At 42.1% G+C, this 10,755-nt stretch overlaps 1 protein-coding gene across 1 annotated transcript; it reads right to left on the bottom strand.

The window, feature by feature from the left end:
- Positions 1–1,885: 1,885 nt before the first annotated feature.
- LOC125543799 (vacuolar-processing enzyme) lies at positions 1,886–7,205 on the bottom strand. Its single transcript, XM_048707269.2, has 9 exons — positions 6,892–7,205; positions 6,039–6,203; positions 5,520–5,676; positions 5,260–5,345; positions 4,970–5,169; positions 3,983–4,031; positions 3,691–3,903; positions 3,330–3,536; positions 1,886–2,371 (listed from the first exon to the last, which is right to left on the bottom strand). Exons 1-9 carry the CDS (start codon positions 7,111–7,113, stop codon positions 2,189–2,191), a joined length of 1,482 nt encoding a protein of 493 aa, XP_048563226.1. The 5' UTR covers positions 7,114–7,205; the 3' UTR covers positions 1,886–2,188.
- Positions 7,206–10,755: the final 3,550 nt, after the last annotated feature.

The raw sequence follows: 10,755 nt of genomic DNA, 5'->3' as shown, positions 1-10,755 counted from the left end.
CGTGTGTACTCAAGAGCCAAATAAAATTGATCCTTCAACCACTCTACTAGTACTTGTCGCACTGGCATTTTTACAAAAAAAAAAAACCTTGGTCTTTTGGGGACACAACCTGCGGTCCAACCTCTCTGTACTGTAATACTGTTGTCCCTCGCTGGCTCTCGCCCCTGCCGCTTTGCTCCGGGTCGCCGTCGTCGCGCTCTACTTCGGGTTGTTGCCGCCGCGCTCTGCTTCGGGTCGCTGCCGCCGCGGGCGACGAAGGGAGGAAGTGGGGGGTTGATTAGCAAGAGATTTTAAAAGCTGAGACGTTTTCTACAAAACTGCAATTACACTACGTCAGCGACAAGAATTACGGGACGGAGAGAGTACTATACTAGTTATGTCGCCTTAGAAAGCTAATCCGTGCATGATTAGCACATACGGAGTACTATACTGCTCCCTCCGTTCCGAATTACTTGTCTTGGATTTGTCTAGATACGGAGGTATCTAGAGTGCTAGATACCTCCGTATACCTCCGTATCTAGACAAATCTAAGACGAGTAATTCGGAACGGAGGGAGTAGTACTGTTAACGTTTTGAGTATTTATTCACAATCACAACGCAACAATGCATTTTCTTAATGTGACTTTTGTTTCTTTTATTTGTGTCGGGTGGGCTCGATCCTTTTGTCGTTGCGTATATTGCATTGCATGTGCTTGCCAACAGAAAAGCAGTGATGGTGGTATGCCCAACTACACAAACTTTGAGCTGTCTTGCTTTGCGCTGGTAAAGAAAACAATGCGGGGAGAGAATGGGTAGACGATTTCGATTCTCTCTTTGACGATCAACTAACTAATGGATTAGTGTGACTATACATGCTTACAGTAAACCTGTCAAGGTGTGCTGGGCGTGTGGGTTTTTTCTTTTCTCTGGGTGACCTTTGGGCCTTCTTTGTTTGACGAATGAGACAAACATTCAGGGTAGAGGTGGTGGTTCAACAACTCTGTTGTTTAGGCTGAAATTTTTCTCTGTGCAGCATGTCTGTTGGTACTTGTAAGTTCTGATTGTATTTCATTACTATAGTCTACTTCCTCGTTCCTAAATATTTGTCTTTCTAGACATTTTAAATGACTACTACATACGGATATATGTAGACATATTTTAGAGTGTAGATTCACTTATTTTGTTTCGTATGTAGTCATTTATTGAAATGCCTAGAAAGACAAGTACTTCCTCCGTAAACTAATATAAGAGTGTTTAGATCACTAAAGTAGTAATCTAAACGCTCTTATATTAGTTTACAGAGGGAGTATTTAGGAACGGAGGGAGTACTTATTAATGCATTTGTATAGGCTTACAGCAAATCTCACAGTTCTCTTAGATGGCACGAAACATTCAGGTTTGTTCAGTAACTCCGTTCGGCAAAGGCGGGAAATCCTCACGGGAGATGATTATTTGGTTGTTGGTTGTCCTCGACTGAGGATATGTGTGAAAACTTCTCTTAAAGTAGGTGCCATGCCATCGTTAACACTTCTCCACTTACGAGCGTCCAGATTTATCAAGAAATTTCCCTAGAAACATGTTCATATGTGTAACAGTCGCTGCAACACTCTTCTCTGTGTGAAATATAGCCCGCTTCCGACAGCGATAGCAGCAATCATTAACAATATTTGTACGTAGATATGTTTATTTCCAAGAATAGCTATAGTTGGCTGTGTCATACTCCCTACTTCACAACCAGAAAATAAGGAATGCATGTTACAGCAAAAAACACATGAATCAGAATGTGATACATGCGGATGTCAGAACCATGTAGTTCCATGTGACAAGAAGATCAAACAGTACCTGCAGGGTTTCAAATGGATGGGAAAATAGCAGCTCATAGTAGTATGAAATCACTCAGTCGACGTACAAATAGCAGCGATTGCATTCTTCATATATGGAATTGCGAGCTACACATCTGATCACAAACTATCACGAGTATGTACAGTAATCACAGGAAATCACCTTTCTACTACGGGCATATGTACACTATAAGTTGGACACAACCAAGGTAATTTGGTGTGGTGGAATAGCTGAAGTAATGCCATAATTCTTATTTATTCATCTAAGGTTCGTCCGTTCAAGCACTACTAACCCTGTGTGAATAGGAAGGGGACTTTGGTATATGGTACAATAGCTGAGATAGGGACCAAGTTGCTTCACCTCTGGTTTAAGCACTAAAACCCTTGTGTGTGGCACTCCAGGGGTTGGTTGGGATGCTCGTGCATGCCTGAGCAGCAACCTTTGCCGTCGCTTCAGGAACAATGCCAGCATTGCAGATGTTTGCAAAGGACCGCATGTGCTTCATTCCATACTGCGCCAGTGAGCCACATTGTGATTCAAAAGTGCGCACCTGAAGAAAGGGAAGACACATATTAGTCATGCATGGGCAACATAAATAAATTACCAGTTAAAAAAAACAGTTTCAAAAACATAAATAAATTACAAACTGTAACTGCAATACTGCATTATATCCCATATGACACCTGTATGTATACAGTTGGGAGCTGGCAATATGTTCAAGTAAATAAACTAGTTACTTAGAGCATCCAAAGTTTCAATACGGAAAATATCAATACTCAAATAGTTCAACTGACCATTGCTCAGACAGTTTGGCTGTTGAGAAGATCATCCAGGTACAAAGTAACAGATGCCTCGATAACTAGTATATATGAACCACAACATAGGCAGGGGCATGCTGATCCCCCTTTTCACATTCACTCCTCCCTTTTTAGTGCTGATTACCAAACTGGTTGGTTTTAGAAATTTGGAAATTCATAAATTATTTTTTCACCTATAAGTAATACTCTGACCTAATTACATATGCCAAGCCAACCACTCCACTTATTTTGCTATAATTGTCCTCAACCCACCATGTATATAGACCAACAGAACACTAAATCTAAGGAAGAATTGATGAGAAATGACACTGCATTCCTCTGGCAAAATGACATGCTACAACCACTTGACCTATTCAAAAGCATAGAGTCTGGGTGGAGTGCCAAAGAATGCATTAACTACACTACCTATTCTCTTAATGGACATGTAACTGGAACAGACACTAAAAGTTGTGGACAACTGTAGTGAAGCGCTGGGAAATGATAAACACAATTCTCTTTGTCAGCCAACCAATAACAAAGAAATTATCTGCAAGAGTATATACTACTATTATAGTACAGGAAGCAAATCTAATTTCTTTTGTCCCAGTTCCAAACAATTAACATATGATCAATAGGCAACAGCAAAACACAACAGAAGCATAAGATAAGAGATGCTGATAGATGACCAACCAAAGTCAAATAGAGCCTTACCGTAGACTTGAGACAACTCCAGTCATCAACAAGAGGCTCACCAGCTGGGCGAACAGCCTTTAGAACCATCGGACCACCCGCAGAACCAAACAGAAGGTTTCCAATCAGCTCGATGCTGTTGTCAATATGAGATCTATGACCCATCATTTCAAGCAATTGCTTCCGAGCATCGTTTTTCTCAGGGGAGCTCTCAGCCAATTTCCGGTACTACATGCAGAACAAAAGAAATTAATCAGTTAGTTTATCCGTCTTTTTTACCGAGTTTGCATATGCTACTGTTTTGGGTAAAGCATGGCAATGATCAACAGATCACATGACAATAAAATCAACATACGAGATTTCTCATGATATAATTACAAACCTTCTGCCAGAAATAAACAAGATCAGCATCCCTCTGATTAACAGCTCTTGAGAATGATGGCAGTGCGTTATCTTCAACAAATGTAGTGTTCTCGTTAGCAGGGTTTGACCCAATGTACGAGAACAAATGTTCAGCATTCAGGTCCAAAGAACCGTATTGCATCACATGGGAACCATAGCTGTATGAGTCCTGAGCTGCCGTTCTCTTCTTGACCTGCTCAACCATTAGGTTATGTTAGGAAAGAACTGCTCCAAGATTTAAGCTAAAAGAAATTGAAGTTTTAAGTACTTACCAGGTTATACTGCTGCTTGAGAGATTCAGTTCTCAGGTTGTGGACATCACTGTCAACATTGAAAGTTCAGTGTTATTTGAGGACAACTAAAATGGCTAAGAACCATAACGAAAAACAAGTTCTTTTCAAACAAATGACCCAAGGATTTTGACTTGGGGTTCATCTATAAAAGGGCGAACTGCAACAATCACTACCATGACAACCGATAGGAGTACATACAGGTGATGTTCTGTTGCAATTTCATAAGAATATGGTTGTGTGCAACAGCTACAGCTATTTCTACATGGAGCATTAACAGCGAAAGAAGCCCCAAAGCTCCATGGCCATCAGATTTGCCCTGCAATCGCTGTTTGTTACTACAGGATGCAGTTTACAGCCAGCAGAAAAATAGCTCTAGTCGGCCCAGTTAAATGCATGGTATTCAGCTGAACTGCACCCTGAGGCAATAGTGCATGGGCTGTGCGTGTGTGTGCTTTTGCGTGTGCGCTCGTGCGTCTGTGTGCGCGTGCGCCTGCATGTGTGCAGGGTTTAGTTTGATCAAGCTCAAAGAGTTGACTGTGAGTCGGGCAGGCAGACCTGACATCAGATGTATTCTGTGTAGTTAAGGGACCAAACAAGACAACATAGTCAGCACATGCTTAGAGCTCAGTAAAAACCACAGCACATGCTATGCACACAGCAGCATAAGTATTTGTCATTCATGTGCACCTAAAAGTAAGCAACACATGCATATCACCCTCATTCAGAGAACACATGTGTATCACCAGCGTCTTACTTAAATAGAGAAAGATAGCAGGTAGTGCCGTACTAGTTGGTTAATCATTTTGAAATAACACACCCTGTACGGTAGCAGAAAGTACTAACTGACATGAGCGCCACATGTGCGTTCGAACTGACCTTAACAGTACATGATTTTAGCGTCTGAATGGAAAACATGGTAGAAGGACCCAGAGAGAGGGAGAGACGAGGAGTCAAGGAATAAAGTACCTGTCTTCCATCCAAGAAATGCTGTACAGGTCGCCCAAGCAAGTGTCATATTCCGGCGGAGGGCTCGGGTACTCGCCGGGGCAATACGTTCCCCAACTGCTTTCCTCTGCATTCGAAGCGGTGGTCGCATAGACACCGATGTCATTTGGCAGAAGTCCCTCAAAGATGCTCCCAGATTCGCAGGCTTCAAGGTAAAATACCTACAAAATAAGATGACTATACACCTCAGGCCATTTGCTTCAAGCAGCACACCATGCAGAGCAAAAATAAACCAAAGAGCGATGGGGTACCAGGCTTTTGTAGGTTCCAGCAGCGTGCTTTTTCTTCAGGACATCTACAAGATCGTCACCGTAAAGGTATGGATAGGTAGGCATCCCTGAAATTTTTACCAGAATGAAAAAACCATGACACTAATAAGTTAATTGTGCATATCTGGATTTGAATATGTGTATACGAAATATCTGTTCTGACTGGTTTCAGATATTTAAAATTCTCAAAAGAAGGCAATAAAAGACAGGAAGCGCAAGAATGGCAGGTTCTGAATACTGACCAAGGACCCCAGGACCCCCATGGTCACTGTAAAACACAAAAATGTGATCATTAGGGCCACTGTCCACAACTTTGCCGTTCCCACCACTCACAGCGGTTTTATTGCCGAGCAGGACAGCAAAGAAGTTCTTGACATTAACCTCCTTTCCAGTGTAGTCCTACAGTCGGAACAGATATATTCAGTCGAACAGATGTAAAATTGTGGATAGGGATGCATGGCCATTAGAATTGGTTCATTCCATTAAGACGTTGATGTTATCACATAGAAAGTTGGCATTCTTCTTATCCACGACCAAGTGGAAAATAACATAAAGACTGATAAAAATTTAGACATTCAATCATTTTCAATGAGGTGCAAACTGCTATTGAAATTTCCCTTCGTGTAATTTGTAGAATATCATATTCACATTTTTCTGCAACCATCAAACAGTTTGTAGCACCTAGTAAGGCTATCTACAAACCTTAGACTTTTACTACATCAACAATTACTGGAAAATTTTCCTTGAAGACGCATGATTACCTTAGGGACCCCAGCATAGACATCTCCACCCTGGGGGTGGTTGATGATGACGCCCGGCCTCGGGTTCTCTGGGTTGTGCGCAATGTCATCGTACATGAATACGATGATGTTCTCATCCTTGAGACCACCCTTCTTCATGATCTGGTAGGCGTGGCAGATATCCGCCTGCGAAGTGCAAAATTCCGGTCCACAAATCAAACACAGTACTTCATTGTCGTCACTGACCCCTCCCAATTTCATCCTTATGGTAGCACTGTCACACACATAACTGAAATCGTGTTCATAGAGGCTGCCAGTACGTGGCAACAACAAAATCATTTTTTGGCTGACCAGTGCAGTTAATTACATCATTACGTTTTACTATTTATATATATAGACGAAATACTAGCATCAGGAACCGTACTTATTAGTGGGTGGAACCACAAGGGTTGTACAATAATACACTTATCAGTGGGTGGAGCCCACAACAAACGCGCAGCCCCCCAAAATCAGGAAATCTCATATGTAGGATATTTAATTTTGTTTTCCCAGTTCATATGCGAAAGGAGATGCACACGAAATCGTTCTTAAACCAAGTATTTGCCTCACGGCGATATGGCACCGCGCCAATATCATCATATTAACAGGGCTTGCCAATCATAGTTCAATTGCGGTAGGATTACTCAACAAATCACCAACCACACAAAATAGGAGGGGAAAATCCGGAACACGCAGTAAGAGCAAACGGAACTCTTTTTTTTTTTCAACCTATTCTTTCGGCGATGCACACCAGGAATTAACCGACAGGAAGACAAAACAGGAACGGAAAATCGAGGATCGCGGAGATGCGAACGAGCAAAGAGCGCGTGCGCACCTGGTGGCGGTAGTTGTAGTAGCCGTTGGAGCCGGCGATGAGGACGGCCCACCTGGTCCCGACGGAGTCATCGTCCTCCTGCCCGGCGGCGCGCTGCGACGGCAGCCGGATGGTGGGCTCCAGCCGTGGGGTCCGCGCGTGCGCCACGGCCAGCACGAGCGCGGAGAGGCACGCGGCGAGCAGGAGCGCGAGAGGAGGGGGGCGAAAGGACGCCATCGCCATGGCTGGTGTTTGGGGTTTGGATTCCGTGAAGAAGCGAGGGGGAGGAGGAAGGAGGGTTTAATTCGGGCTGGGGCAAAGGAAAAGCCTCCAACGTCTCCTTTTATTATGCGCCGGCGCCTCACGGTATCTTTTCTTATATTCGGGGCTGTTTAATTCGAGGGACCTTTTTATATTGGGATTAAAAAAAATCCCTAACAAACCAAACAAGATGAGACTTTTTGTTGCTAAAAGTCCTTAGAAACACCTCTTTAAGAGTCTTTTTCAAAAAGTCCTACGGACTGAAAAAAGTCCTAGAACTAGAAAACCAAACACCACCTAAAATGAGACTTGATAGTAAGTAAGTGGAGTTTTCCGTTTCTAACACGCACATACATTCACTCTAGGGCTGTTTGGTTTTCTTTTTCTGAAAACATGTGGACTTTATTCAACTGAAATAATAGATATATCGTTTGTGAGGAATGGTACAATCTAATCATAGGCTCCTCAAACCAATCAACAGTAGAAGAAAATCTAGCCAACTTAGCAAGCTCGTACGCAACCTTATTGGTTTCCCTATTACAATGTTCAAACCTAGTGGTAGGAAAATCACACGTCAAAAAATAATAATTATCAAAAATTGCAGCCGCTCCTCCTGCTGACCGTCCACCATTATTCATCGCTTCAATAACCTCCAAATTATCAGAATTAATAACAAGACGATTGCAACCCGCACGTTGCGCTAGTGAAAGACCGAATCCAAGAGCTCAAGCTTCCGCTATTAGAGCATCGACGCAATGATCAATTTTCCAAGTATCACTGCAATAAAATTCCTTTTGTCGTTCCTCAGGACAACCCCAGCCGTATTTTTAAGAAAATCATGATCAAAAGAAGCATCAACATTAAGTTTCACAAAACTCACTGGGGGATGAATCCAACCCCCTCTTTTCATAGAAGCCCTTGGACTGGAAGCAACAACACAATTAGCCGTAAGAGCTTGTATCCCCATTGAAATCTGATTTGCATCTTGAATTCTCTCCCTGTGCACTAATTTATGTCTTTCCCACCACAAATACCAATGGCAATCATCTCCCAAATATTCTCGGACCCATAATAGATAAATCTTGGTCAGGCATGTGCAACAAAAAACCGAGGACCGCCTCTCCAGCACGATCAACTCACAAAGCTTGAGCAATGATCCCGTCTAAGCCAAGCCTCTCCAGACCTCTTGCCTTCTGGCACTGAAACAACAAATGCTTTGTGTATTCTAAACCAGAAGCACAAAAGGACATAAAGATGAAACTTTCATGTGTCTATTAGCAAGCGTAACACGACATGGAAGAGTACCATGCAGCGTCCGCCAAAGAAAAAAATTCACCTTCCTTGGACAAGATAACTTCCAAATCTTACACCAAATTGGATTAAAGTTTGTTCGACCCATTCCATTAGTACGACGAAGTTTCCTTCCATGTTGATAACCCCACTCAACAAAATATGCAGATCGAACAGAAAAAATCCCACTCTTAGTATGACTCCAGGCAACAAAATCTGACATATCAAACTGAGGCAGAGGGATAGCAAGGACCCGGTGTGAATCAACGGGCAACAAGGTATGTTTGATGAGATCCTCATCCCACCTGTTCGAAGAGGGGTCAATGAAATCCGACACTTTTGATAACAAATGTTGCCCCTTTGGAGTGATGACTTTTCTGGTAGCACAGTTAGGGACCCAAACATCTTCCCAAATACCAATTTTCTGACCATTTCCAAGTCGCCAAATATAGCCATGTTTTAAGGTATTAACCCCCGCCATAATACTTTGCCATGTGAAAGATGATCCATTTTTTAACTTTGCGTTCAATATATCTCCATCAGGGAAATACTTAGCTCGCAAAATGGTGGCACACAAGGAATCTGGGTTCTCAAGGAGACGCCAAGCTTGTTTAGCCAACATCGCCAAATTAAAACAATGAATATCACAAAAGCCCATTCCGCCTTGGCTTTTCGGGAGACACATTTTCCACCACGCCATCCAATGCATCCTTCTCTGGTTATCATCATCACCCCACCAAAAATGCGACATCTTGTCAGTTATTCCTTTACAATTTTTTTAGGAATTTTAAAGACTGACATAACATAAGTTAGGATATCTTGAACAACAGACTAGAGAAGAACTTCCTTGCCTCCAGTGGATAAGAGTTTTTCTTTCCATCCGCTAATTCTCGTAACAATGCGATCAATCAGATATTGAAAACAATCAGTCTTATCTAATCCCACATGCACAGGCAGGCCCAAATACTTATCATTGAGAGCTTCGATCATGATATTCAAAATTGAGCAATTTTGTTCCCTAATGTCCCCACTCGTATTTGGGCTAACAAATATGCTAGATTTTTCAACGCTCACCATTTGTCTAGACGGAGCACAATATAAGTTCAAAATTGATTTAAGTGTCTCTGCATTTTGTTGATTAGCTTTCATGAGGATTAATGAGTCATCCGCAAAAAGGAGATTTGTTATAGTAGGGGCCTCTCTGCAGACCTTGACTCCTGAAATATTTCCAATCTCCTCCGCATGCGCCAAGAGAGCAGTAAGGCCCTCCGTGCATAATAGGAAAAGGTAGGGAGATAATGGATCACCTTGTCTTAAGCCTCTTGTAGGCTTGAAACTTTCAGTTTCTACATCATTAATCCGTACCCTATACTCAACAGTAGAGACACATTTCATAATAAAATTTACCCATCTCTCCTGGAAACCGAGTATCAACATAATTCCCTTCAAAAAAGGCTGATACATGTTTGGTTAGCAGCATCAACCTCAACTAGACCAGATGGATACATGTTTTATTTTTGTTTTGTCCTGTTGGCTTGGCTCTTGAGGAATGCTAAAATCAAGCGTTTTCACCGAGCCAAATACGAGGGATGTTGTGACGCCCCAAGACCGGAGCTTCAGATGCCTTCCATGTTTTCCCGAGTTTCGTCGGGTGATTTGTTATGTCTGTTGCATCCATCTTGCATCATGTGCATTGCATCATGTCATCATGCCATCAATCTTTGCAACTCAAATAAATAAATGGCATGGATCTTTGATCCATTTAAATCGAGGGAATTCACATGGTGCGTTCTCTTTATAACATACCCTCCCGATAGTTAGGGAGCTATATTAAACCATTCCATTGGCTTGGAAACAACCACACACACATATGCACCGTTCTTCAAATTTCCTTTTATCCTTCTCAACTTCCCCTTCTTCCCTTGGGGCCTTTTTAGTAAAATTGAGTGGCAATTTTACTTTACCCATAAATGTTCCAAATCTGCCCATAAATCACATATATTGTGTAGGGTCACCTCCTATAATTTCAACCCATTTGGAGTTCATTTGAATGGGTTTCGAGTTTACGCTATATCTCTCTTAATCTTTTCTACGAGAATAAGTACTATGCAAAATCCGTTGCTTGTCATCAATTTAAATTGGTGAAGGATACGCATAACATAATTCTTATTCTTGCTTCATCCAGGTGATTGATTCATTCTTCCGAAATTTGTTCACGATGAGTAAATTCTCGATTTCAATTGTTTCATAATTTCTTTTCTCGGAGTTCCAAGCTCTCATCATCACGAAGACCCATCTAAATCATTGCAAGGCTTCACCTTGTGTTTTCAACCT

Source organism: Triticum urartu, chromosome 3A (assembly GCF_056163025.1).
Source record: "Triticum urartu cultivar PI428250 chromosome 3A, HENAU_Tu73, whole genome shotgun sequence".
NCBI lineage: Eukaryota > Viridiplantae > Streptophyta > Magnoliopsida > Poales > Poaceae > Triticum > Triticum urartu.
This window is presented reverse-complemented; position numbering and strand designations above follow the sequence as displayed.

What these genes read in the sequence shown, in the direction of transcription:
- LOC125543799 (XM_048707269.2), bottom strand. Translation starts at nt 7,113, where the DNA reads ATGGCGATGGCGTCCTTTCGCCCCCCTCCTCTCGCGCTCCTGCTCGCC. An exon ending in TCTATGCTGGGGTCCCTAAG is followed by an intron (nt 5,677 to 6,038) that starts GTAATCATGCGT and finishes TTCCGACTGTAG; the next exon opens with GACTACACTGGAAAGGAGGT. An exon ending in ATTTCTTGGATGGAAGACAG is followed by an intron (nt 4,032 to 4,969) that starts GTACTTTATTCC and finishes CAATGTTGACAG; the next exon opens with TGATGTCCACAACCTGAGAA.